At 40.9% G+C, this 25,975-nt stretch overlaps 1 protein-coding gene across 2 annotated transcripts in view; it reads left to right on the top strand.

Moving 5' to 3' along the window:
- The window catches only part of LOC128693670 (uncharacterized), a 117,376-nt gene extending 112,407 nt beyond the window's left edge, over positions 1-4,969 (top strand). For both annotated transcript variants that reach the window (XM_070091232.1, XM_070091231.1), the window contains one exon: positions 4,397-4,969. In XM_070091232.1, coding sequence (XP_069947333.1) covers positions 4,397-4,570 — 174 coding nt within the window. In that variant the 3' untranslated portion in view covers positions 4,571-4,969. The remainder of the gene's footprint in view (positions 1-4,396) is intronic.
- The last annotated feature ends 21,006 nt before the right edge of the window (positions 4,970-25,975 follow it).

The raw sequence follows: 25,975 nt of genomic DNA, 5'->3' as shown, positions 1-25,975 counted from the left end.
CAATATATGGCAATGGGTCATTTGTATTAAATTTAGGTAAATCAATGTCATCACTGCTAAAGGGTAACTGTGCCAAAGTGCATTTGTTACACACAAAATGAATTCTGGCACCGTTGTTATAATTGTACATACATCCATCATGCACCCACCCCTTACACATTTTACATAAGGTGCCTTTTCTGTTTTTCATTTGTACTTTAGTACAGTGTATGCACCTGTTTGGTAGTGTTTGAGATAATAATGGCTGTATTGTCTCACATTGACCTATGTATGCATTACATATGGAGTTAAGGTTATCATTCCTAGCTACTAGACCGTCATTATCGCCGTCATTTATCTGTCTGTTTTGCCTCTGCACAATAGTTTGAGGTCCTGGATTAATTTGGATATCACCACTTAAGAGCGCTACAATAAGAGCTGTGTGCCACTGTTTTTGTTTGGGTATGCGGTGTTACCATACCTTGCGGCGATAGTGACATTCACTTTTCTGGTAGGATGGCAACTGTTGGGCTTTTACTGTCCAGGGCGCTGTTACTCCATTCACCTTTTCCAGCCCCCATGACTGATTTCTTTCTTCATGGAATTGAAGAAGAAATATAAATATAATTATGGCAGCCTGTACCCCCCTAATGCCTGCCATTTTCACTCTTCGCTCTTTTACTCATATACAATAATATTTATTTCTCTTTTCCAGTCCCTAGTACACTTAGTATCTGCTTTAGCAATCACACTGAATTACTAGTAAAATTTCCTCTTCAAAGCCCTCTTCACTGCTCACTTTTCCCTTAACTTCACAAAACCCTTACAGTTAACCCCTTATTACACACTCCCCTTCCCATCTCACTTCACAGTCTGGCTTCCTCAATTAACTTCTAACTCCTTTCCATTCTGGTAGATCAGAAAGGTTTAATCCATGGTTTTATCCTTCCAAATCCCCCTCAATTCCATTTATCGGGGGTTGTGTGGTGTTGTTGTCTCCTGACCTGTTCTGCTGACTCAGCCATTTTTAAAACACTGAGGGGAGTAACGCCACGTGTAAGTTAAGAAGTATCTTTCCATCATACATTGCCCAAGTTTGAATAAGATAACCCAACAAACAACTGAGAAAATAATAATAATAATAATAATAATAATATAATAATAATAATAATAATAATAATAATAATAATAATAATATAATAATAATATAATAATAATAATAATAATTTACTACACATACATGTACAAGGTACACAGGCCTAGCTGACATCATTGACATATTACTATATAGAAGGCCGCTTGTTATGCAGAGTATTTCAAGAAAATTAGGTCAGTATCCCAGGATGACACCCACACCAGTCGGCTAACACCCAGGTACCCATTTACTGATGGGTGAACATAAACAACAGGTGTAAAGAAACACGCCTAATGTTTTTACCCTGGCTGGGAATCTAATATTTACCAAAAATCATACATGGCTAACCCAAGCCAGGTACTAGAAATAAGCCACATTGACTTTTTTGTGTTATCCTAGGTTCTCTACACACATGCTGCTATGCGTGATAATCTATATAGAGAAAATAACTTTTTTATTTCATGTTTATGGTGCAGTACGAGTGTATATCACAGTTAGCCCTGTGCTACACTCCGTTTTCTCTAATATAAGCCCCAAGACAGGGATAGGAGAATGGTATTTGTATACCATATCCTCTTCATACCTCCGTCAAACTGCTCGGTGTTATGCCAAATATTATTTATTTTTGGAGTATTTAACATGTTTTATGTTATTTATATTGTTTATTATGTCATAGATCAATTGTGATAGGCAAATAAGCTGTAGTGTTGATATTAGCATAATAATAAAGTATATTCTCCTGCTTCATGAGACTGAGTTCATGACAACCGACAGTGGCTTCAAAGCCACCTTATCTTTAGTGGATAATGTACTGTGTAGGTGCTTTACATAATGAGAAGCATTTCTTTTATTCATTGGGACCATGGCTAGGGCTAAAAGTAAGCAGGTTAAAACAACAAATGGAGAAAAAGAAATTGGAATGACTTATGCAGCAAGTAGCGCCACCAAACAGTACCAGCAGGTTGGTGTGGTGACCCTGGAAATTTGAAATTATGCTAGCCAAAATTAGTGCCGAATAACTGAAGGAACTGAATAACTGATTGCCGGATTTGTGATGGTGGACCTGTATATATAGAGAAGCAAAGTAAGGAAAGTGGTGTGCAGGTCATTTAAGTGGTGTGAGATCGACATGTTTTTGCAGTAGTGTGAGGTTTAGTTATTGAAATTCTGCTCTGAGCTCTTGCTATGTGGGAAGATGCTAATACAGTAGAAATTTTTTGGCAAGAAGCTCAGCCATGTTGTCGAAGCTGTTGTCCTAGTTGGAATTACTAGAAATGCTGATGAGAGCTGATTCTAGTATGTATTGTGCTTTTGGGAGGCCATCCAGCTGCTGCCTGTCCCTACACAAGTGTCACTCCATTCCTCGGACTACACACTTCACCATTGCAGTGAAGAAGTGGTGAACATATGTGGCTGCAGAGGTGGAATCTCAACTCCTTGCCTCACCTCTCAGCTTGCTGCTTGCCACATTCCCTCTTAGCCTCTTGGGACCTACTTACCTGTTCTTGAAGCTAGATATGATGTAAGAGAGGGCAGAAATGAATAGGACAATGAAAATGAGAAATAAAAGGGAAACAGTCCACCTGCCACCCACCCTTACATATTACTGTATACTGAATTGTAGCTCTGTTCTGCTTAATTAACATGTATACATTAATTAAACAGTTTGATACTACCTTACAGCATTTTAAGTAAAATGAAACAGCAGTACAGTGGACCCTCGGTTTTCGTGAGTCTCAGTTTTTGTGAATTTTGGTTATCGGCAACTTTTTTCGTCAAAATATAGCCTTGGTTTTCGTGATTTCCCTTGGATTTCAGCGGTCGTACAGAACATGTCTCAGTGGCCTTGCGCACACAAAGCCTCCCACAGAGGCATTTAGAGTCAGTCTGGCATTGTTTCTCGGTGAGTGAGCATCATCCCCGCGTTCATACGAAAGATTTCCTTATAATCCATTGTTTTTTGTGCTCGCAACTGCTCAATGAAAGCTCCTAGTGACAACCCTTTGGTAAAGAAGGTGAGAAACATGATTGAATTAAAGAAAGAAATCATAGAAAAATATGAAAGTGGCATACGTGTGGCTGAGCTTGCCAGTATGTCCAAGAGACATGTTGTGGAAGGTAGGAATTCCATGGGGTTGGATGTGTGTGGCAAGGATGTGGAAGAGTTGGTGGAAGACCACAATGAAGAGCTAACCCCTGAAGAGCTGCAAGACCTTCATCTGCAACAGCAACAAAGCACAGCTGAGGAAATTTCTTCACAGGAGGAGGAAGAGAGGGAAGAAGGTGCCTTCTTCAAAGATTAAGGGCATTTGTGCAAAGTTGAATGAGGTGCAAACATTTGTGGAGGAACATCACCCTAACAAAGCTGTTGCAGGCCCTGTCTGCGATATGTTTTGTCCCATTTTAGGCAAATCTTAAAGAGATGCCAGAAACAGAGCTCTTTAGAACAATTCTTTGAGCGACAGGGGTCCAGTGACTCTCAAGCTGGTTCTAGTGCCATTAAAAAACAAAGAGGGAAGTAACCCAGATAAGGACTCAGTACCTATTGTTTGGAAGGGGATTCCCCTTCCATACAATAATAACTTCTTCCTCTCCCGTCCTCCTGTCTTCCATACACCAACAAGAGTCTTCAGTAAAGATAAGTGTGATGTTATTATTGCTGTATATTGATTTGTCATTCTTTTCTGTATGTAAATCTATATTTAATCTCTAAAAAAATTATTTTTGTTAATACTTTTGGGTGTCTGGAATGGATTAATTGGATTTACATTATTTGTTACGGGGAAAATGGTTTCGGTTTTTGGCAGACTCCCTGGAACGGATTAATCACGAGAACCGTGGGTCCACTGTACTAAATGTAAAATATTAGGGAAATATTCTTAGTTAAAAAATAAGTGAAATTAGATGTGGAATATTATGGCTTGTTAATACCTCTCAGATTATAACATTGGGGTATCTATGGAAAAGTAGGTTCTGAGTTTGAGCATCAGACTTACAGACAGTTTTCAGGAACAACTTACCATCATAAGTTTGAGACCTGCACTGTATAGAACTACAATATGTACTGTAATTACAATGTTTATTTAGTTTTGAGTGCATATATGAGTTACATTTATATATGTACTTCACTAATGATGCTTAGTAATGTACAGTAACTACCATCTCCACTGCAGTATTTTTCTTCAAGATTATGTATAAGAATTATCAACTATACAATTAAAAATAAGAGGAGTGTCATGGGTGTCATAGTATAACTTTACTCCTGATGCTTTACTTTTCTAGGTTTGTGACGAGGAGAGTCAAGTGGTAGGTGAGCAAGTGATAATTAAAGTATTTCCCTGGACGACAGATTCGGTTCGCTTTGTTACTCATCATGATGCAACCTTTGCTGATATCCAAGTAGCCATTGCCAAATTAAAACATGTTATATGTGAGATAGATTTGCAGATGAAGTAAGGAGGCAAATAGTACAATATAATATATATTTTTAATTCAGAAGTGAAGCACTTATGAAGATTTATATAGTTGTTATTTTACATAAAAATAAACACTTAAATATAGATACAGTACTTAAGAAAAAGTATCTAAATATATTGGATATTTGCCAGTGAAACATGAAATTGCATATCAATAAAACATTTTGGCATTTACCAATTGGAAAGAGCTTCTGTAAGAAGCAGCACCACACAGTACTGTATTTCTGTGATTTTTATACATATATGGTATATATGGTACAGTATATGGTGTATTTCAAGTTCTTAAATTATTTAACAGGTCATAGATTTTTCCTTCAATATGTATTGTTGCAAATTATTAAATTATTTATGCCACAGAAATAAATATATTTTTATACAAGAGTTTTACTTATGTCAGTATTTATTATTTGTAATAGTATATTTGCATACTGTAATTTAGTAAAATTTGTTGAAATCTTCATAATTAACTGAACAGGTGTACATATATTGCTCTACTACTGTCTGCACTTGAGTTAGCATATCTGCCATTACTCATTCATTAGAGAGATTTGGCTTTAAGATTTAGGGATTTTTGCTTTCAAATTACAAGTTTTTTTTTTTTGTCACATACTGTAATTGAACTGATGCTTGGCTCCAATGTGATTACCATTCTCCAGGCAGTGTATGACCCATATGGGTTTAGCAATTCCCCATGAATATAATAGTGAGACCTGTGAAACTAAAGGGTGGCCTGATTTTTTTTTTTTTCCCCAACAAGTCGGTCGTCTCCCACCGAGGCAGGGTGACCCAAAGAGAAAGAAAATCCCCCAAAAGAAAATACTTTCATCATCATTCAACACTTTCACTTAACTCACACATAATCATTGTTTTTGCAGAGGTGCTCAGAATACAACAGTTTAGAAATATATACATATAAAGATACACTATATCTCTCCAAGCTGCCAGTATCCCAAACCCCTCCTTTAGAGTGCAGGCATTGTGCTTCCCATTTCCAGGACTCAAGTCCGATTATATAAAATAACCGGTTTCCCTGAATCCCTTCACTAAATATTACCCTGCTCACACTCCAACAGATCATCAGGTCCCAAATACCATTTGTCTCCATTCACTCCTATCTAACACGCTCATGCAAACTTGCTGGAAGTCCAAACCCCTCGCCCACAACACCTCCTTTACCCCCTCCCTCCAACCTTTTCGAGGATGGCCCCTACCCTGCTTTCTTTCCCCTACAGATTTATATGCTCTCCATGTCATTCTACTTTGATCCATTCTCTCTAAATGACCAAACCACCTCAACAAACCCTCTTCAGCCCTCTTGACTAATACTTTTATTAACTCCACACCTTCTCCTAATTTCCACACTCTGAATTTTCTGCATAATATTTACACCACACATTGCTCTTAGACAGGACATCTCCACTGCCTCCAACCGCCTCATCGCTGCAGCATTTACAACCCAAGCTTCACACCCATATAAGAGTGTTGGTACTACTATACTTTCATACATTCCCTTCTTTGCCTCCATAGATAACATTTTTTGCCTTCACATATACCTCAATGCACCACTCACCTTTTTTCCTTCATCAATTCTATGATTAACCTCATCCTTCATAAATCCATCCGCTGACACGTCAACTCCCAAATATCTGAAAACATTCACTTCTTCCATACTCCTCGTCCCGAATTTGATATCCAATTTTTCTTTATCTAAATCATTTGATACTCTCATCACCTTACTCTTTTCTGTAATCAAGTTTAGTGCTAAACCCAGGGTGTCCTGATACACCCTATGGAGAGTGAGTTATAAGCAAGTGCCCATCTACTCATCTTCCCAAGGAAGCACTGATCAAGCACTTCTAGTACAGATCACATTTCTAGTACTGGTACTCCACCTTAGGAGCTGGAGTCTGGAGCCTCTTCTCAGGATGCAGTTGACCGAGGAACATTCTGGCAGTCGTAATTTTCTTGCCTCAAAGGTGTGCACCTTTTTGATTAAGCAAGTTTGCTGTCCTGAGGCTGTACAACTGTTCCCCTACTTTGAGTTCCTTGGGTAAAACTAGAGACCTATATCATGAAATGCCTGTTCCACCCTGCCAGGTGTGGGGCTAGTAAAGAAGAGCATCTCCCTGAAGGGCATTTTTTTTTTTTATTATTATTAAAACAACATCAAGTGGGGAGATTTCTAAGTAGGAAAGTCCTGCCTGTTCAATTTTTTACACAAGTACTATAATGGAACTTTCTGGACCCTCCACAGTTATTTAAATGATCTTCAGGTTTTCTTGTCAGTATGTTGTATGACTTATGACTTAGGATTTAGCTCTTTGTTTTGAATATACAGAAATAATAATAAAAATAATATTATTGGACCTAGATAGTAGGTTGGTAGACACACCCACCCAGGGAGGTACTACCATGAAATGGAAACCTGTAATTGTTTTACATGATGGCAGGATTGCTGGTGTCCTGGTATCCTGCATGTTTCATAAACATGCAGGATAACAGTTATATCTTGCTGCTTCTACTTGCACTTAGGTAACACTACACATGCATGTACATGCATATATATTTACACACCCATCTGGGTTTCTTCTATTTCCTTAATAGTTCTTCGCTGTATAGCCCTTGTGGCTTAGCGCTTCTTTTTGATTATAACAATAATAATAATTAATAGTTCTTGTTCTTCTTTATTTCCTCTTATCTTCATGGGGAAGTGGGAAATAATTCTTCCTCCGTAAACTGTGCATGTCATAAGAGGCAACTAAAATGCCAGGAGCAAAGGGCTAATAACCCCTTCTCCTGTATGAATTGCTGAATTTAAAAAGAAAAAACTTTCATTTTTCTTTTTAGGTCACCCTGCCTCAGTGGGATACGGCCAGTTCATTAAAAAAAATATATATATTACGTATTGGACTTTAATTTTAAGTTTTATACATTCTTTTTTTCCTTCCTAATGTGGCAGCAAAAACAAAGAATGAATATTTTAGTTCATTTTGCTGTTCATCATTTATGTGCTTCTGTATGTTTTCCTGAAGACTTGTACTGCACAGGTGCACCTATGTGTGGATCTGACTGTTTCTTGTACCTCCTTCATAAGTCTTTGTCCATGCTCATCCCTTCAAGGAAAGGTTGGGGGGTAGGGATTTTATATGCTGGTGAGATAAGATTTTCTTCGGATTTTTAACCATGGAAGGTTAGCCACCCAGGATAACCCAAGAAAGTCAGTGCGTCATTGAGGACTGTCTAACTTATTTCAATTGGGGTCCTTAATCTTGTCCCCCGGGATGCGACCCACACCAGTCGACTAACACCCAGGTACCTATTTGCTGCTAGGTGAACAGGACAACAGGTGTAAGGAAATGCGTCGAAATGTTTTCACCTGCAGGGAATCGAACCCGGACCCTCCATGTGTGAAGTGGGAGCTTTAGCCACCAGGCCACCAGGCCTGGGGTGAATGACTCTTATTACAAGAAATTGGAGACAACGTATTCCATGGCTAAAAACCTGATTGTCTTTCATTTCCCTGGTGTTGTATAATTCCTCTTTGTTTGGTGCTTCTCTGTGACTTTAATGATCATGTCCAAACTTATCCTGTGAGCAGTAGCATAAGACAACATTAGTTGATTTGTTAGGTTTAAAGCTTGTTGACTACACAAGAGTCATTAAGACTGCATTTGACCTATATGCCACCAATATAGAATATTTTAATCCCAGGTGCTGTTTTACTCATACAGGTTTAGTGTATCTCATGAATATAATGTACTGGTATTTTAATACCACTTGAACACTGGAATAAGGATTAAACTGGATATATTGTACCCTTTGATGCTGGTGAAGGTAACTGAAGCCACTCACCTTCCTCAGCCCCTCTAAGAAGGTTCCTTGATGTTGGTTAGGGACTTTTGATCTATGGAATTGTATCTGTGCTCAAGTTCCCTGAATTAAGCCTGAATACCTTCCACATTTACCCCACAGGCGCTGCATAATCCTATGGGTTTAGCGCTCCCCCTTGACTATAATAATAATAATCTTCCATGAATCAAACCTTATTACCTTGTATTCCCCAGGCACTGTATTACAAACACAGGTAAAGAATGGCCTGAGAGACCTGGTTGTAATGGGAATGTGGAGCAAACAAAACTCAGCAGTAGACTATAATGTTTATTTGCCTTCACCAGATGATATACACAAGTATGTACAATATGTATAGATAGATAGTAAGTGTACTCCACGGTGACAGATGGCAAAGCAGAAGCCAGGGAGTGTGGACCGTGCTCAGCCAGCAGCTAGGCAAGTCTGCCAGTGCTTACCACAAGTGAACCACATTGCTTCAGCTTTGGCAGGCTTCCCTGTGATTGGCCAATGAACCAAGGTACTGATTTAATGATGGGTACTCTATTGATTGTTAAACCCTTAGTACCCAGTTCGCTGGTTGGGAGGCAGCCTGTATAGGAGTGTGACATATGCCGAATAAATTGTAATATACTCTTTGCATGCCACACACACTATGACCCTTCTGGGCTTAGCTCTCCCTCATGAATATAGTATTGATAAATTACATATATACACACTTGAGATACACACCTGTCACCTCAAGGAAGGTGCCTTTATGTCGGTGAGGGGTGCTTGACGCAAGGAATAACTTATCCTCCCCTTCCTCGGATCAAGCCTGAATGTCTCCTATTTCCAAGGCTCTATGTGACCCCAAAGGGCTTAGCATTCATAGACAGGTCTATGAATGTTGCAATGGGTATCCTCTCTTCCCTGGAGTGCTGAACACAGGATCTCATTTCCCCAAATTTTGAGGACCCTGCTCTCACATTTGGCTCAGAATGTTTCACCAGTACCCTTCAAGAGAGTTGCCTTGATCTATGGAAGTGGATTTATCTTCCCCTTTCTTGGACAGAACTTAATTGCCTCCTATTCCCTGTGCTGTATGATTTGTATGAGTAGCACTTAATCCTGATTAACCCAATTATATTAGAAGAACTAAACCTGTCCTTGTTTCTTAACATTGACCACTAGTTGGCAACATTGTGTTGTTCTTAGGCTACATCCTTGTCTCCCTTCAAGGAAGATGCCTTGATGCTGGCAAGGGGTTCCTGATCCAAGGAACTGGATTTGCCATCACCTTCCTTGGATTTGACCATAATGCCTCCCAGGGTCCATATCAGCCCTACAGATTTAGCGCATATACTGCTATGTATGATAATCTATGTAACTATTTGTGTATACCTGAATAAACTTAATGAAAAATAAAGTATTATCGAGAGAAATATTTTTTATCAATGCATCTCCAGTATTAATTAGGTTAGTACAATTAGGTCAGCGCTGTATGACCCTGGTGGGTTTAGCACTTAGCTTTGATAATAATAATAGTACTACAGTTAGGTAGGATGTCCTGCAGTTGGTAAATTTAACATGAAGCTACTTATCTCCCTGAGAGATGATCAGATTTGATCCAAGGAAGAGGAGAGTAGCTCCAATTCCTTGAATCATTGTCCTTCACCTACATGAAGGCACCTCCCCCATCTTTCTGCATAAAGAGAGCAATTGTCACTGCTGTCATTACTGTCTGTCATTGTTGCTGCTGTTCTTGTTTCTGCCATTTTTTGTTGTTGCAACTTTTCTTGCTGCCGTTCTTTTTTTCATTGTTATTACTATTCTTGTTCTCTTCTGGAAATGTTTGGCCACACAGTGGCTTCTTCAATCCAATGCAGAAAATGTTGGGATAAGAGTAGTTTGAGGTAATCAGTCCTTCAGCCTTGAGTTGATGCTGTTTAAACCATTTATCACACTTGAGTTGATGTGTTCAGCCCATCAATCTTGGCAAACATGCAGTATATTCGCGGTGGAGCAGTGGTAGGCGGAGTCGCCGGGGAACAGAGGCACTAGTGGAAATTGGTCGTGTCTATAGATTAGACAAGTTTTGAAGAAATCTCTGCATCAAGATCCCAAGATGTTGCTGTGTCTGACAGAATGTGAATAAATGATTTACAAGACCGACACGTTAATAAACGAGACACTTCTGCAACATTTGGGTATCTTTATTCTGGAAGCTGTATAGTCCTTGTGGCTTAGCGCTTCTTTTTTGATTATAATAATAATAATTTATTCTGGAAACGTTTTGCCACACAGTGGCTTCTTCAGTCCAGTGCAGAAAAAGGTGGAATAGGAGTGGTTTGAGGTAATCAGTCTAATCTATAAACACTACCTACTTCCACTAGTTCCTTTGTTCACTGATGACTCCGCCTACCACTGCTCCACCTCATCTCTCCTTAGTATAAAAGTCCCATCTCAGCGAATATGCTGCACGTTTGTCAAGATTGATGGACTAAACACATCCAGACAAGGCTGAGGGACTGATTACCTCAAACTTCTCCTCTTATTCCACCTTTTTCTGCATTGCATTGAAGAAGCCGCTGTGAAGCGAAACGTTTCCGAAATAAAGATACCCATATGTTGCAAAAGTGTCTCATTTTGTAAATCACTTATTTACATTCCCCTGCTGTATACTGGGGAATGTTGTATCTCCTGCCGAGTCTTTTCCTTTCGTAGAGTGATTTTTGTGTGTAAATGTGGGACTAGTTAGTCCCTCTAGAATCCTCAACAATACTACACCAGTGACATCTGCACTGTGTGGGATGAATGGTTTTGAAAACCGACAAGTTGAAGATTGAGACACGTATGCACCATATGGGAATCTTTATTTATGAAACGTTTCGCCACACAGTGGCTTCATCAGTCCAATACAAAGCAGAGAGGTGCAAGAAGAGGAGGAGATTGAGGTAATCAGTCCCTCAGCCTGGAGTCGATGTGTTCAGTCCATCAATCTTGTAGAATGTACAGCATACGATACGATACGGACTCACAGGTAAGTACCCACGAGGGGCAAGTGGGGACAGTGCGAAGAATAGACGGTGAGAGGAATGTCTTGAGTCGAAGAGAGAAGAGTCAGGACTAGACCCAACTGCTAAGCCTGGATAAACAATAACGAAGACGACAAAAAAAAGACAACAGGGACTCTGCAGGTGCTGACTGCAACTTACTGGAAGCATATCAACTTGCAATGACTGGATACGGTTCAGGGACACGTTACTGCAAAGGCGACGCAAACGCACATCGCAAGCACTTCAGCCCGAAAAACGCACAAAGACACAGCTCTACGGCAATGGCACTTTTAAGTTATTTGAATTTTTAAGCAAAAGTCAGATAATTTATTTGTATTGTGGTGGAGGTGCCGGATCATACAACGATTGAAAAAGATTTACATCATTGTATGGACGTCTGAGAGTATCTGCTAAGTATGTAGTCCAGTAGTCATGATGTGCTTCAAGTCTGTCAAGTTGTTTGTCACTAAGTGTCTTCCAGTATACGTTCAAAGCTGGTGTGTTTGTCGTGAGGTGGAGAGATTCACTGGTGGCAAATTCGTCCCACCTCACTCCCAACACCCAACGTAATGCACGATTCTGGATACGTTGAAATTTTAGTGCGTTTGTCTTGGCGGTTAACGTCAGAGCGAGTGGAAAGTAAGAGAGTAGAGGACGAATGAGTGTTTTGTAGAGATGTAGTTTTGTCTTGGGACTGGCTCCTCTCAGCTTATATAACCTTGAGAGCGCAGTTCCCGCCTGTGTGGTCTTTGCAGTAATGTGAGATTTTAGGTTCAGTGTGTGGTCGAGGGTAACACCAAGGACAACTGTCGAGAAGGAGCGTGGGATGGGGGTACGGGAGGTGCTTGTTTTGAGTTCGACAGGAGTGGGGACATCACGCATTCTATGGAAGTAAGTGATTTTTTACTTATTTGGGTTGGTTTTGATGCGCCATAATAATTCCCAGGCGGTAATCCTGTTGACCTCTCTTTGTGTTCTGCGTGCAAGGAAACGAAAGTTTTCATGTGTTGTGAGTTGAGTGATGTCGTCTGCGTAAGAAAGGGTAAGTGTGTTTGGATAAAGAGGTTCAGGTAAATCATTCGTGTAGAGTATATATAGGGCGGGAGACAGGACAGAGCCTTGGGGTACACCCGCTTTTAATGTGAAATAGTCCGAATAATGATCTCTGAACCGTATACGCATCGTTCGGCCATCTAAAAAGTGACATAATAATTTCATCATGTTTATAGTTTGTACAGCATAGGGCCGTAGACGTGGCTTATATACTGCACCTCTCTGCTTTGTATTGGACTGATGAAGCCAATATGTGGCGAAACGTTTCCTAAATAAAGATTCCCATATGGTGCATAAGTGTCTCAATCTTCAACTTGTCGGTTTTCAAAACCATTCCCAGCCAGAGTAGAAACATTGGACGTGTTTCTTTCCACCTGTTGTCTATGTTCCCCATCAGTAAAATGGGTACCTGGGTGTTAGTCGACTGGTGTGGGTCGCATCCTGGGACACTGACCTAATTTGACCGAAATGCGGAGCATAACAAGGGACTTTCTATATAGTAGTATGTCATTGTTATCAGCTAGGACTGTATACCCTGTTCATGTACTTGTAGTAAAATAAAGATATTATTATTATTATTATAACTGTCAGACACTGCATCATCATGGGATCTTGATACAAAGAATTCTCCAACTTGTCCTACCTTTGGACGAAGACCTACTTCGACTAGTGGATGGTACCACTATGACCCCGCCTCCCCCTGCTTCGCCTCACCTGACTACAGTATATAAGCCACGTCTACGGCCCTATGCTGTACATTCTACAAGATTGATGGACTGAACACATCGACTCCAGGCTGAGGGACTGATTACCTCAATCTCCTCCTCTTCTTGCACCCCTCAAGGAAGGTTCCTTGATGTTGGTGAGGGGCTCTTGATTTAGGGAATTGGATCTGTGCTCCAGTTCCCCGAATTAAGCCTGAATACCTTCCACATCCCCCCCAGGCGCTGTATAATCCTCCGGGTTTAGCGCTTCCCCCTTGATTATAATAATAATAAATCCTCTTCTTGCACCTCTCTGCTTTGTATTGGACTGATGAAGCCACTGTGTGGCGAAACGTTTCCTAAATAAAGATTCCCATATGGTGCATAAGTGTCTCAATCTGCACTGTGTGCTTCCTCGCTTCGATCTCAAGACGGGATGTGAACTACCCAACAACCTTCCTGTTTTCATTGCTGAAATATATGGAATCTATCAGGCTCCTGTATTAACTGACACACTGTCAATTGGCATTTATACACTCAGTAGCGATTCAAAAAAGTCTATCCAGGCCTAAATCCTGCAACGAACTTGTATACCCTTTCCTCAACCTCCTTTACGAACACCACTTTCAAGGTTATGACAACCGTTCAATTGGTACCTCCAGACTTTGGAACAGAACTTCTCCAGGCTGAGGGACTGACAACCTCAAATCTACGACTTTAAGGGTGATGGACTGATTACATCGTCTTCACATCTCTACTGCTCCTGCCTACTTTCTGTACTCGACTGAAGAAGCCTACTGTGTAGGCGAAACGTTTCGGAATAAAGTTGCTTAAGTGTTGCCTATGTGTCTTAACAACCAACCAACCTGTACACGAAGCAAAATATTTGATGAGATTGCTACAATATGAAATTCAACATTCACTACACCACTGCCAGCTCTACATACTGTAGCTGTATAGCCCTTGTGGCTTAGCGCTTCTTTTTGATTATAATAATAATTTACATACTGTAGAGCGTGAAGGTACTCTTTAAAACTACTACAAATTCATTGAAATCTGGAAAATGTCACTCATCAACACTATGAAACTATTACAGAGTTGGGAAGCATGGAAATACACAAGGCCTAAAACTAGAGTCCATATGACAACAGGAAAATGCAAACTCCCTTCCTGTAAGCTTTTTCACCCTGAAATGTGTACCTCTTCAGTACAGGAAAGACTGTGCTATAACTTAAATTGCCAGGCATACCATCTAAAGGGGACAAAAAGATACAAAACATCCAGGCCATGGGAAAACCTGGGTAGCCACAGCCACTCAAGAGGGAGAGGTTTTTTTAGTGCCAGGAAGGAAAAAAAACTGGCAGGAAATGGCAGAAATCGTACACCAAATCCAGTCATTCCTGGAGTGGAACCACAGTCGATGGCCTCCACTCCAAACCAACAGATACAGATACTAATGCCGGAAAAAAATCCCCCCCCAGTACCAACAATACCACCAGTCCGATAACATTCTTCTTTGCAAATATACAGGGTCTAAAGCCAGCTACAAACAACAAAATACCTTTCATCCGTGGACTGCTTGCAGAGGCAAAGGCAATGTTCGCGGCTTTCACTGAGACCCACATAAAGGATCACTTGGACAATGAAATATGGATCCCAGGTTACAACCTATACAGATGTGACAGAGTGAACAGGCAAAAGGGGGGGGTTGGCCTGTACATTGCAGAGTCACTTGTTTGCACAGAACTGCTTAATGCCTCAAATGACGTAGTGGAAGTTTTAGCAGTAAAGGTCGAGAACCAAAACCTAGTCATTGTGGTAGTCTACAAGCCTCCGGATGCAACATCCCAGCAATTCCAGGAACAGCTGTTAAAAATTGACCACTGTCTGGAAAATCTTCCAGCTCCTGCACCCAACATCTTGCTCCTGGGGGATTTCAACTTAAGGCACCTAAAATGGAGGAATATAGCAAATAATATTGTTGCAGTAATAACACCAGGAGGCAGCTCTGATGAAAACTCACACTCACACGAGCTTTTAAATCTCTGCACAAAATTCAATTTAAACCAGCAAATAATAGAGCCTACTAGACTGGAGAATACACTAGACCTCATATTCACTAACAATGATGATCTGATAAGAAATGTCACCATATCAAAAACAATATACTCAGATCACAACATAATTGAGGTTCAGACATGTATGCGAGGAGCCCCAGACCGACAAAATGAGACTAGTCACGAGGGAGCATTCACCAAATTCAACTTCAATAACAAAAACATAAAGTGGGACCAAGTAAACCAAGTCCTAACCGATATAAGCTGGGAAGATATACTAAGCAACACAGACCCAAACTTATGCCTAGAACAGATTAACTCGGTGGCACTCGATGTATGCACAAGGCTTATTCCTCTAAGAAAAAGGAGGAGTAGATGTAAAATAGAAAGAGACAGGCGCTCCCTTTACAGGCGACGGAAAAGAATAACAGAGCGGCTAAAAGAGGTCAATATATCTGAAATGCGCAGGGAGACACTGGTCAGAGAAATAGCAAACATCGAACTTAAGCTAAAAGAATCCTTTAGGAGTCAGGAATCGCGGGAAGAACTAAAAGCTATAAATGAAATCGAAAGAAACCCAAAGTATTTCTTCTCCTATGCCAAATCAAAATCGAGAACAACGCCCAGTATTGGGCCCCTACTTAAACAAGATGGGTCCTACACAGATGACAGCAAGGAAATGAGTGAGCTACTCAAGTCCCAATATGACTCAGTTTTTAGCAAGCCGCTAACCAGACTGAGAGTCGAAGATCAAAATGAATTTTTTATGAGAGAGCCACAAAATTTGATTAACACAAGCCTATCCGATGTTATCCTGACGCCAAATGACTTCGAACAGGCGATAAATGACATGCCCATGCACTCTGCCCCAGGGCCAGACTCATGGAACTCTGTGTTCATCAAGAACTGCAAGAAGCCCCTATCACGAGTCTTTTCCATCCTATGGAGAGGGAGCATGGACACGGGGGTCGTCCCTCAGTTACTAAAAACAACAGACATAGCCCCACTCCACAAAGGGGGCAGTAAAGCAACAGCAAAGAACTACAGACCAATAGCACTAACATCCCATATCATAAAAATCTTTGAAAGGGTCCTAAGAAGCAAGATCACCACCCATCTAGAAACCCATCAGTTACACAACCCAGGGCAACATGGGTTTAGAACAGGTCGCTCCTGTCTGTCTCAGCTACTGGATCACTACGACAAGGTCCTAAATGCACTAGAAGACAAAAAGAATGCAGATGTAATATATACAGACTTTGCAAAAGCCTTCGACAAGTGTGACCATGGCGTAATAGCGCACAAAATGCGCGCTAAAGGAATAACAGGAAAAGTCGGTCGATGGATCTATAATTTCCTCACTAACAGAACACAGAGAGTAGTCGTCAACAGAGTAAAGTCCGAGGCAGCTACGGTGAAAAGCTCTGTTCCACAAGGCACAGTACTAGCTCCCATCTTGTTCCTCATCCTCATATCCGACATAGACAAGGATGTCAGCCACAGCACCGTGTCTTCCTTTGCAGATGACACCCGAATCTGCATGACAGTGTCTTCCATTGCAGACACTGCAAGGCTCCAGGCGGACATCAACCAAATCTTTCAGTGGGCTGCAGAAAACAATATGAAGTTCAACGATGAGAAATTTCAATTACTCAGATATGGTAAACATGAGGAAATTAAATCTTCATCAGAGTACAAAACAAATTCTGGCCACGAAATAGAGCGAAACACCAACGTCAAAGACCTGGGAGTGATTATGTCGGAGGATCTCACCTTCAAGGACCATAACATTGTATCAATCGCATCTGCTAGAAAAATGACAGGATGGATAATGAGAACCTTCAAAACTAGGGAGGCCAAGCCCATGATGACACTCTTCAGGTCACTTGTTCTATCTAGGCTGGAATATTGCTGCACTCTAACAGCACCTTTCAAGGCAGGTGAAATTGCCGACCTAGAAAATGTACAGAGAACTTTCACGGCGCGCATAACGGAGATAAAACACCTCAATTACTGGGAGCGCTTGAGGTTTCTAAACCTGTATTCCCTGGAACGCAGGAGGGAGAGATACATGATTATATACACCTGGAAAATCCTAGAGGGACTAGTACCGAACTTGCACACGAAAATCACTCACTACGAAAGCAAAAGACTTGGCAGACGATGCACCATCCCCCCAATGAAAAGCAGGGGTGTCACTAGCACGTTAAGAGACCATACAATAAGTGTCAGGGGCCCGAGACTGTTCAACTGCCTCCCAGCACACATAAGGGGGATTACCAACAGACCCCTGGCAGTCTTCAAGCTGGCACTGGACAAGCACCTAAAGTCAGTTCCTGATCAGCCGGGCTGTGGCTCGTACGTTGGTTTGCGTGCAGCCAGCAGCAACAGCCTGGTTGATCAGGCGCTGATCCACCAGGAGGCCTGGTCACAGACCGGGCCGCGGGGGCGTTGACCCCCGAAACTCTCTCCAGGTAAACTCCAGGTAAACTCCAGAGTAATAAGAGCAGTGATCGCGGTGGCTGGCAGCCCACAGCTAGTTAATTTATTTATTTATTTTATGTCTTTGCAGACAGTACATTGAGATTTTGTATTTACAATAGTGGGTTGCAATGCAAAGAGAGCCTCTATTATGCCTAGGCATTATGGGCCAACTTAACATTATTGGCTTACAGTCTACTTAACCTGGAGTTTACCTGGAGAGAGTTCCGGGGGTCAACGCCCCCGCGGTCCGGTCTGTGACCAGGCCTCCTGGTGGATCAGAGCCTGGTCAACCAGGCTGTTACTGTTGGCTGCACGCAAACCAACGTACGAGCCACAGCCCGGCTGGTCAGGTACCGACTTTAGGTGCTTGTCCAGTGCCAGCTTGAAGACTGCCAGGGGTCTGTTGGTAATCCCCCTTATGTATGCTGGAAGGCAGTTGAACAGTCTCGGGCCCCTGACACTTATTGTATGGTCTCTTAACGTGCTAGTGACACCCCTAGTTGTACAGTTTTAGTTTACTATGTTTATTATGCACCCCATACCCACCCTGTGGGCGGTAGTCACCACATACCCATCCTGTGGGTGGTAGTCAAAAGATTACAAAGGTACATAATGGGTCCAGTGACTGGACCCCAAAGTTATGATAGCTGAACTAGTTACAAAGGTAATGAACTCCAGGTAGATCTGGTCACAATCATGACAAGTTACAAAGGTAATAAACCATCTACACTCTTATACATTACCTGGAGACATGGTTACAGTCATGAACAAATTACAAAGTAATAAGCCACTGACACGTCCACACCTGGTCACAATTGTAATGAGTTATAAATACAAATATTAAGTGGATCATACACCCACAAGAGCGCTCATACACACTAGCGTGCGCACACACACACACACACAAATGAGTCAGAGAGATATTAGGAAGTATTTCTTCAGTCATAGAGTTGTAAGGCAGTGGAATAGCCTAGAAAATGACGTAGTGGAGGCAGGAACCATACACAGTTTTAAGACGAGGTTTGATAAAGCTCATGGAGCGGGGAGAGAGAGGGCCCAGTAGCAACCGGTGAAGAGGCGGGGCCAGGAGCTAAGACTCGACCCCTGCAACCACAAATAGGTGAGTAGGTGAGTACACACACACACACATTGGAAGTTATGTGCAAACAAAAAGGTGGATTGTCATCAGAAAAGACTTGTTCCACTTCATCCCCAAAATCATCTATGTCAGAGACATGTGAAGCAATATCATCAGCAGGATTGTCATTCTCGAGACTGCTTAAGGCTTCAAAGGAATTGTGAACGGGGATGGTGTACTCATTATCACCTACTGTCACCATGGGACGGTTTGACTGGGGCGCTCGAATTTCCCCGAATTGGAAGAATGAGCCTGGTTCTGGTTATTTTGAGAATTGGAAGACTGAGCCTGGTTCTGGTTATTTTGAGAACCACGATATCTGTTTCCTCTACGGGTTCTGCGGTTGGAACGGCCACGGAAAGACCTAGAGTACTGAAGGTTGTAAAGAGCATTGCACTCAGATGTGTCATGTCCATGTATTCTATGATAATTACAGTAGGGAAGATCTCACTGGTACTCATCATCAGTACGACGCCTCTTAGGGTAACTATCAGGACAATTAATTGCAATATGGCCACGGAAACCACAGTTGTAACAAGTCCGCTGACTATGGTTATTGAATGTACTATGAATACTACGAGGTTTATAATGACTCTGTACACTGGTCCTTGGTGATCGCTGAGATGGTTGACGACCACGATTTGTCTCTGTGGCGCAAACAAGAGGTGGTGCAGACTGAGGCATAGGTGTAAAATTACTTTTGATACATGGGAAAGTACCCTGGGGGCACAAGGAACGTACATGATTTAGGGCTGTAAGTGGTTTCATTGTCACAGTTGGAGGATTAGCCTCATAAGCACACACGGAAGCAAGCGGCATTAGTTCTTTGATTGCTCCAAAAGCTGCTATTTTAGCAAACGATGCTGTGGATGGTTTATCCTCGTCAGGGACAAAAGCTGAGGACTGGACAGCATTCAATTCAATTCAAATTCAAAGTTTATTCTCTATAAGGATTACAATGCTGAGTTTACAGAAATTTGGTTATTGTTTGGTTTACATGTAGTAAAATTGTGATTACAGAGTGTACCACTAGAACGCTTAGCATGGCTAGGCATTTTGGGCATACTTAGTTTTATTCTTAATTGTAAAATATTACAAATTATGAGGTAAGTTGGTATTATGGCTAAGTGACTAAATACTAGTTTATGAGTTTAGCAATGTGAATGCTTTTGTTTTGGCACAGTATATAGTTTCAGTATTGGAGTATCACAGGATTCATTATTTTAAGACTGAGATTAATATTTCTGTTTATGGTCAAATGAGTGAGCGAGTGTAAGTGTGAACCACCAGGTGGTATTCGTGTAGTTAGTTGACGGGGTGTATCAGGGAGATAAGATGTTTTCTAATGGTAGTTTTGAAGGTGATGAATGTGTCTGCAGTTCTAGAGTTCTCAGGTAGGGTATTCCAGATTTTAGGGCCTTTGACATACATTGAATTTTTGTAAAGGTTTAGTCGGACACGGGGAATGTCGTAGAGATGTTTGTGTCTGGTGTTATGCCTGTGGGTTCTGTCACAACTATCAAGAAAGCGTTTTAGGTCAAGGTTGATATTAGAGTTTAAGGCCCTGTAGATATAGATTGCACAGTAGTAAGTGTGGATGTACTGAACTGGGAGTAAGTTTAGATCTTTGAAGAGTGGGGGGGTGTGCTGCCAGGGATGGGATTTAGTGATTATTCTTACTGCAGCTTTTTGTTGGGTTATTATTGGCTTTAGGTGTGTTGCTGCAGTTGATCCCCAAGCACAAATAGCATAGGTGAGGTATGGATAAATAAGTGAGTGGTATAGTGTGAGAAGGGCATTTTGCGGCACGTAGTATCGTATCTTGGAGAGGATCCCAACCGTTTTGGATACTTTTTTGGCTATATGCTGGATATGGGTGCTGAAATTCAGGTTGTTGTCAAGGTATAAGCCTAGGAATTTTCCCCCATTATTTCTGGTAATTAGAGTGTTGTCAATCTTAATGTTAATTTGTGCATCTCCTGCTCTGCTACCAAACATAATATAGTAAGTTTTGTCAGTGTTAAGCATAAGTTTATTGGCTGTCATCCAAGTCGATATTTTAATCAGCTCCTCATTCACAATGGTGTTGAGGGTGGCCAGATTAGGGTGAGAGATGACATAAGTCGTGTCATCAGCAAAGAGAATGGGTTTCAGGTGTTGGGATACGTTTGGAAGGTCATTGATGTATATGAGGAAGAGCAGGGGACCAAGGACACTTCCCTGCGGAACTCCAGTATCAAGTGGCCGTGTTGCTGATGCTGTGTCTTTAATGGTGATGTACTGATACCTATTAGTAATGTAAGATTTGAAATAAGCAAGCGCATGGCCTCTTATACCGTAGTGGTCAAGTTTGTGGAGTAGGATTTGGTGGTTTACTGTGTCAAAAGCTTTTCTTAGGTCAATAAAAATTCCTAGTGGATATTCCTTATTTTCCAATGCTGTGTAAAGCAGATCTAGCATTTTTATGATTGCATCATTAGTGCTTTTATTTTTCCTGAATCCAAACTGGCAGGGGTTGAGTATGTTTTGAGCCATTATAAATGAATACAGTCTCTTGTACACGAGTTTCTCAAAGATTTTGGATAGCAATGGTAAGTTAGATATTGGCCTATAGTTGTTTAAGTCTGTAGAGTCACCACCTTTATGTATTGGTGTAACCCTTGCCATCTTGAGTAGTTTCGGGAAGGTGCTAGTCTCTATTGACTTGTTAAAAAGTAATGAAATAGCATGCGAAAGGACATGGGCCGCTCGCTTGTACAGTAATGGTGGGACATGAGACAGATTCCCCGAGTTATTTTTAAGTGACTTTATGATCCCAATGACTTCCGTGGGCTCAGTTGGTGCAAGATAGAAGGAATTAGGGAAATTACCATCTAGGTAGTCCCCGGCATGGGCATTGGTATGTGGGATTTTACTGGCGAGATTAGATCCTATGTTTGAGAAGAAGTCGTTTATCTTGTTAGCTGTGTCAGTGGGATGTAGTGGTGTTTCATTAGGTTTAGTTAGGACAATATTCTTGGTTTTTCTCAGTTTGTGGGTCCCTAGAATCTGAGAGAGTGTTTTCCAGGTCTTTTTTATATCTCCTCTAGTGTCTGTGAATCTACTGGAGTAGTATAGTTGTTTGGCTTTTTTTATTACCTTGGTGAGAGCTGATGAATAGTGTTTAAGAGTATCTTTGTGTATTAAGCCCTGTCTATATTGCTTTTCATATTGGTGTTTCTTGTCTATGGATTTCAGAATGGTGCTGGTTAGCCATGGGCAACCAAGCCGTTTGTTTGTGATCTGTTTCGTTTTTATAGGACAATGTTTGTTGTATAGTCTAAGTAATTTGTTAAGAAAGATGTCTGTCCAGTCATCAATACCATTGGCCTTGGAGAATTCTGTAGGCCAATCAACAGTCTCTAGGTCAGCTGTGAACTTCCTTACTGAGGCCTCGTCATGGAGTCTAAATGAGACTTTGCTGTATTCAAGTGGTGGTTTACTAATGTTTGTCAGGAGGAAGGTAGGGTAGTGGTCTGTAGTGCTATCTGTGATTATCCCTGATTTAAGGGGGGCTAGTATATTGGTCCATATGTGGTCTATTATGGTTGCACTTGTCTCAGTGAGCCTGGTTGGTTTAGTTATTGTTGGTATGAGAAGTGTGTTGTTCATATTGTTGATGAAATCAGTTACAGGCTGATCATCTAGTAAGCCAAGGTTGATGTTGAAGTCTCCAGCTAAGAGAAGGTGGTGCTTATTCATTTGTCTGTTTGTTATTAGTGACTTTAATTTCTCACTGAAATTTGGGATGTTTGTGTGAGGTATCCGGTAAATGGCACCGATTGTTATAGGCGTCTTAAGTTTTTTTACAATAAAATTAGCAAAAATGTATTCCCCATATTCATCACTAAAGCAAGTGGTGCTAAGACAAGATAATTGGTTAGAGTAATAGATTGCAATACCACCCCCAACTTGGTTTGTTCTGCAGTTGTGAATTGCTGTGTATCCTGGTAGAGGGTAGATATCTATTGTGTCCTGCTTAAGCCAGGTCTCAGTAAGAATAATGCAGGAGAAGGGTGTCTTTAGTGATTCAAGGAGTGCTAGGAGGTCATCATAGTGTTTGCTTAAGGACCTGATGTTGTAGTTAAGTACTGATAGACTTTTAGCATTGTTTAGGATAGTGGTGGCTTGTGATGCTGTGTAATAAAGGCAATTACTTTCCAATAGGTTTTGATTGGGTGTCAGATTATGGAGGTTTAGATCAGGGTCAACGTGATCAATCATCTTCTAGGTTTAGAATTATGGTTATTTATATCCTGAGTTGTGTGTTGAGTTCTACTACTGATATCTGTAGTGGTCTAATCTAACAGCAAAGGCACTCAACGATTCATTAGTCATGGGTGTAGCATTCACTAGTTCCCTAAGAACGACATATGGATCAGCTGTTTTTACTGGTACAAGGAAAGAACGAATCAGTTCCTCATATTGTGACCACTTAGTAAGATTCCTGAAGTCTCGCATATCAAGGAGATCAACAACGTGAACAGCAGCAGGGGATCGATGAAGAGCTTCTTTCGCAAGTCTGATAAGACTTTCCTCAGAAGGAGGACCTTCAACTAGAGCATTAACACGAGAACGAATGGCAGTAAACCATGCTTCAAGACTATGTACATGGGCATTGAATAAAGGTAACGCATCAAGGGAATCACGAGTAAAACTGTAGTGTCTCAGTGTCTGGGTCGGTCTGTCATTCGATAAGGAACTGTGAGGACTGATGATAGCAGCAGCAGTAGCCTGAGAGGTCTGAGTGTCGACATTCACTCAAGTATCACGTGACGGTATGTGAGACATAATGGCAAAGAAGTTGCACAAGAACAAATAAGACAAAAATAATGAACAATAAAAATGATACAAAATGCTAAAATTGAAATAAAAGAGATGCAACTAATTCTGCAGAAGTAAGAAAAAAAAATGTCTAAGATACACTGCAAGAGGAAGGACAACTCAATGTAAAGGACTGCTGGACAAGATAAAAAAAAATACATTGAAATTTACAAGTAAAAATATTATTGGAGACTGAATTAAATGCAAAATGAGCTGTCTGTACTCTTGCTAATAAAGAAATTAACTAATAAAACTGTAAATCAATGTAAAAAAGTATAAAATAAAATCACTAAATTGTATGCAACGAGAGATAACTGGGAAGTTTAAATATTTTTTTAAGAATGCATAAACAAAATTAAAATATAATGCAAAGACAACATGAGGAAAAATAATAAAATGAAAAACAAGACTCAAACAATAATGAACTGAGAATAATAATGTCAATAAAAGAAAATAATTCACTGCAGAACAAGTGCAACAAAATAAGGTGTAGAAATAATCAATGCAGTAATAAAGTTACACTGGGAAAATGTTGGTTAAATAATAAAAATAAAAATATGAAGAAAAACTGATTGAACACTTTAACTCTTAATTGTAAATTAGACAAAACAATTTACTCAAACAGAGTAAAGAAAACACTTTACGTTAAAAAGAAAAATTGAAATTACACTAAGAGTGAATTTGTTCAAAGAAATATGAAAAATATGAATGAAAATAAAACAAGAAACAAAACTGGAAGTGTAACACTTACAAGTGGCGGGGCACACAACACTTACAAGTGGCGGGGCACACACAATATATTCACTTATTCACTTTTTTAGTATAATCTTACAACAAAATCTTGCTGTGACTGATACGACAAAAATTGCTGGCAAAAATAATGGTACACAAGTCTGCGAAAAAATTAGAGGAATGAGACACTGCTGGCATACGAAAAAAAGGTATACAGAAATAAATGGATAATTTGGTATACTGGGGTGGATATCACTGCATGAACTACAATGACAAATACTGGAGAATACAATGCTGAAAGAATACAAGATAAAAAAAATGAATTACTTCACACGGAGTGACTGACTGGTACACTACACAATAATACTTACTACAGACAGAGAGTAGCATAAAAAAACACAGATAAAAAAATATGAGATGAGCGATAACACTGAAAAATATTGTAAAAATAATGAGTCAAAGAAACACTGAGTCTACACTGAAAACACAAGGTTTAGAGTACACAAGAAATTCACTATAAATGTCTCACACACGCGAATGTCTTTAAATGCAAGAAAAATGTCTCTAAACAGAAAATTATCACTGGAGTTTGGAGTAGTAGACGGGATGACTGGTGATGAGGGGAAGACGTCCTATGCGGTGATGACGCCTCCACTCACACTGTCGTCGGAAGAAATGTGCTTTCTCGGTGAACTCACATAACTGGCTTTATCGTTGGTGCTCAGCTACAATCTCTTGACCAATTATGTGAGCCCAAAACAGTTCTAGGACCTGGTACAAGGGTGCAAACAGCCACAGGTAGATGAGTGAAGAGTGTGTGGCGGGTGGGCGGCGGGTGGTGGGCGGCGGGTGGTGGGTGGTGGGTGGGTGGCGTGTGGTGGGGGCAGCGGAACAAGCTGGCCCTGTGCGCTCTCACTGCCATGCACTTCTCACCACGCACAAGGTGGCTTAACTAAACCACAATGCCACAGGGATGATGAAGACCACTCTTACCAGCATCCAAGCACAAGCGATATATGAAACAATACTTCAGCGGAACTTGCGTGGCTTACTTCTCTCTCTCAGCTGGGTTAGAAGCTGGGTTGACTGACTGGCTTAACCCACGAGAATGGCTGACGAAGACGTGTAACGATGCACACAGCATGAAGGAGCAGGTGGATGACAGGAGACAGGCTGGATGGTAGGCTGAGGTAGGCTGACTAGCGTTCACTCCCACAGTCTGGCTTAATTGCAAAATCCGGGTCAACCCCTCGGAGATTGAAGCAATTAGCACACAAACTAAGCCAGGAAGCTTGAAAAACGGCTGCAACAGGCTTGCAGGCTGGAGTACACAGGGTGGTGTGCTGAAGGTAAGCTGCTAGCTTACCCTCAGCACACCTTTGGTTCACCTTTGACCTGCTGGCTCCCCACAAACAGTCTTCTAATGTCTTGAAATACCCTTAAATCCACGCTCACACGGGTGCCACC

The sequence above is a fragment of the Cherax quadricarinatus genome, chromosome 34 (genome assembly GCF_038502225.1).
Source record: "Cherax quadricarinatus isolate ZL_2023a chromosome 34, ASM3850222v1, whole genome shotgun sequence".
In the NCBI taxonomy this organism is placed as follows: domain Eukaryota; kingdom Metazoa; phylum Arthropoda; class Malacostraca; order Decapoda; family Parastacidae; genus Cherax; species Cherax quadricarinatus.
Note: the sequence above shows the minus strand (reverse complement) of the source record. Positions and strands in the feature narration are given on the sequence as shown.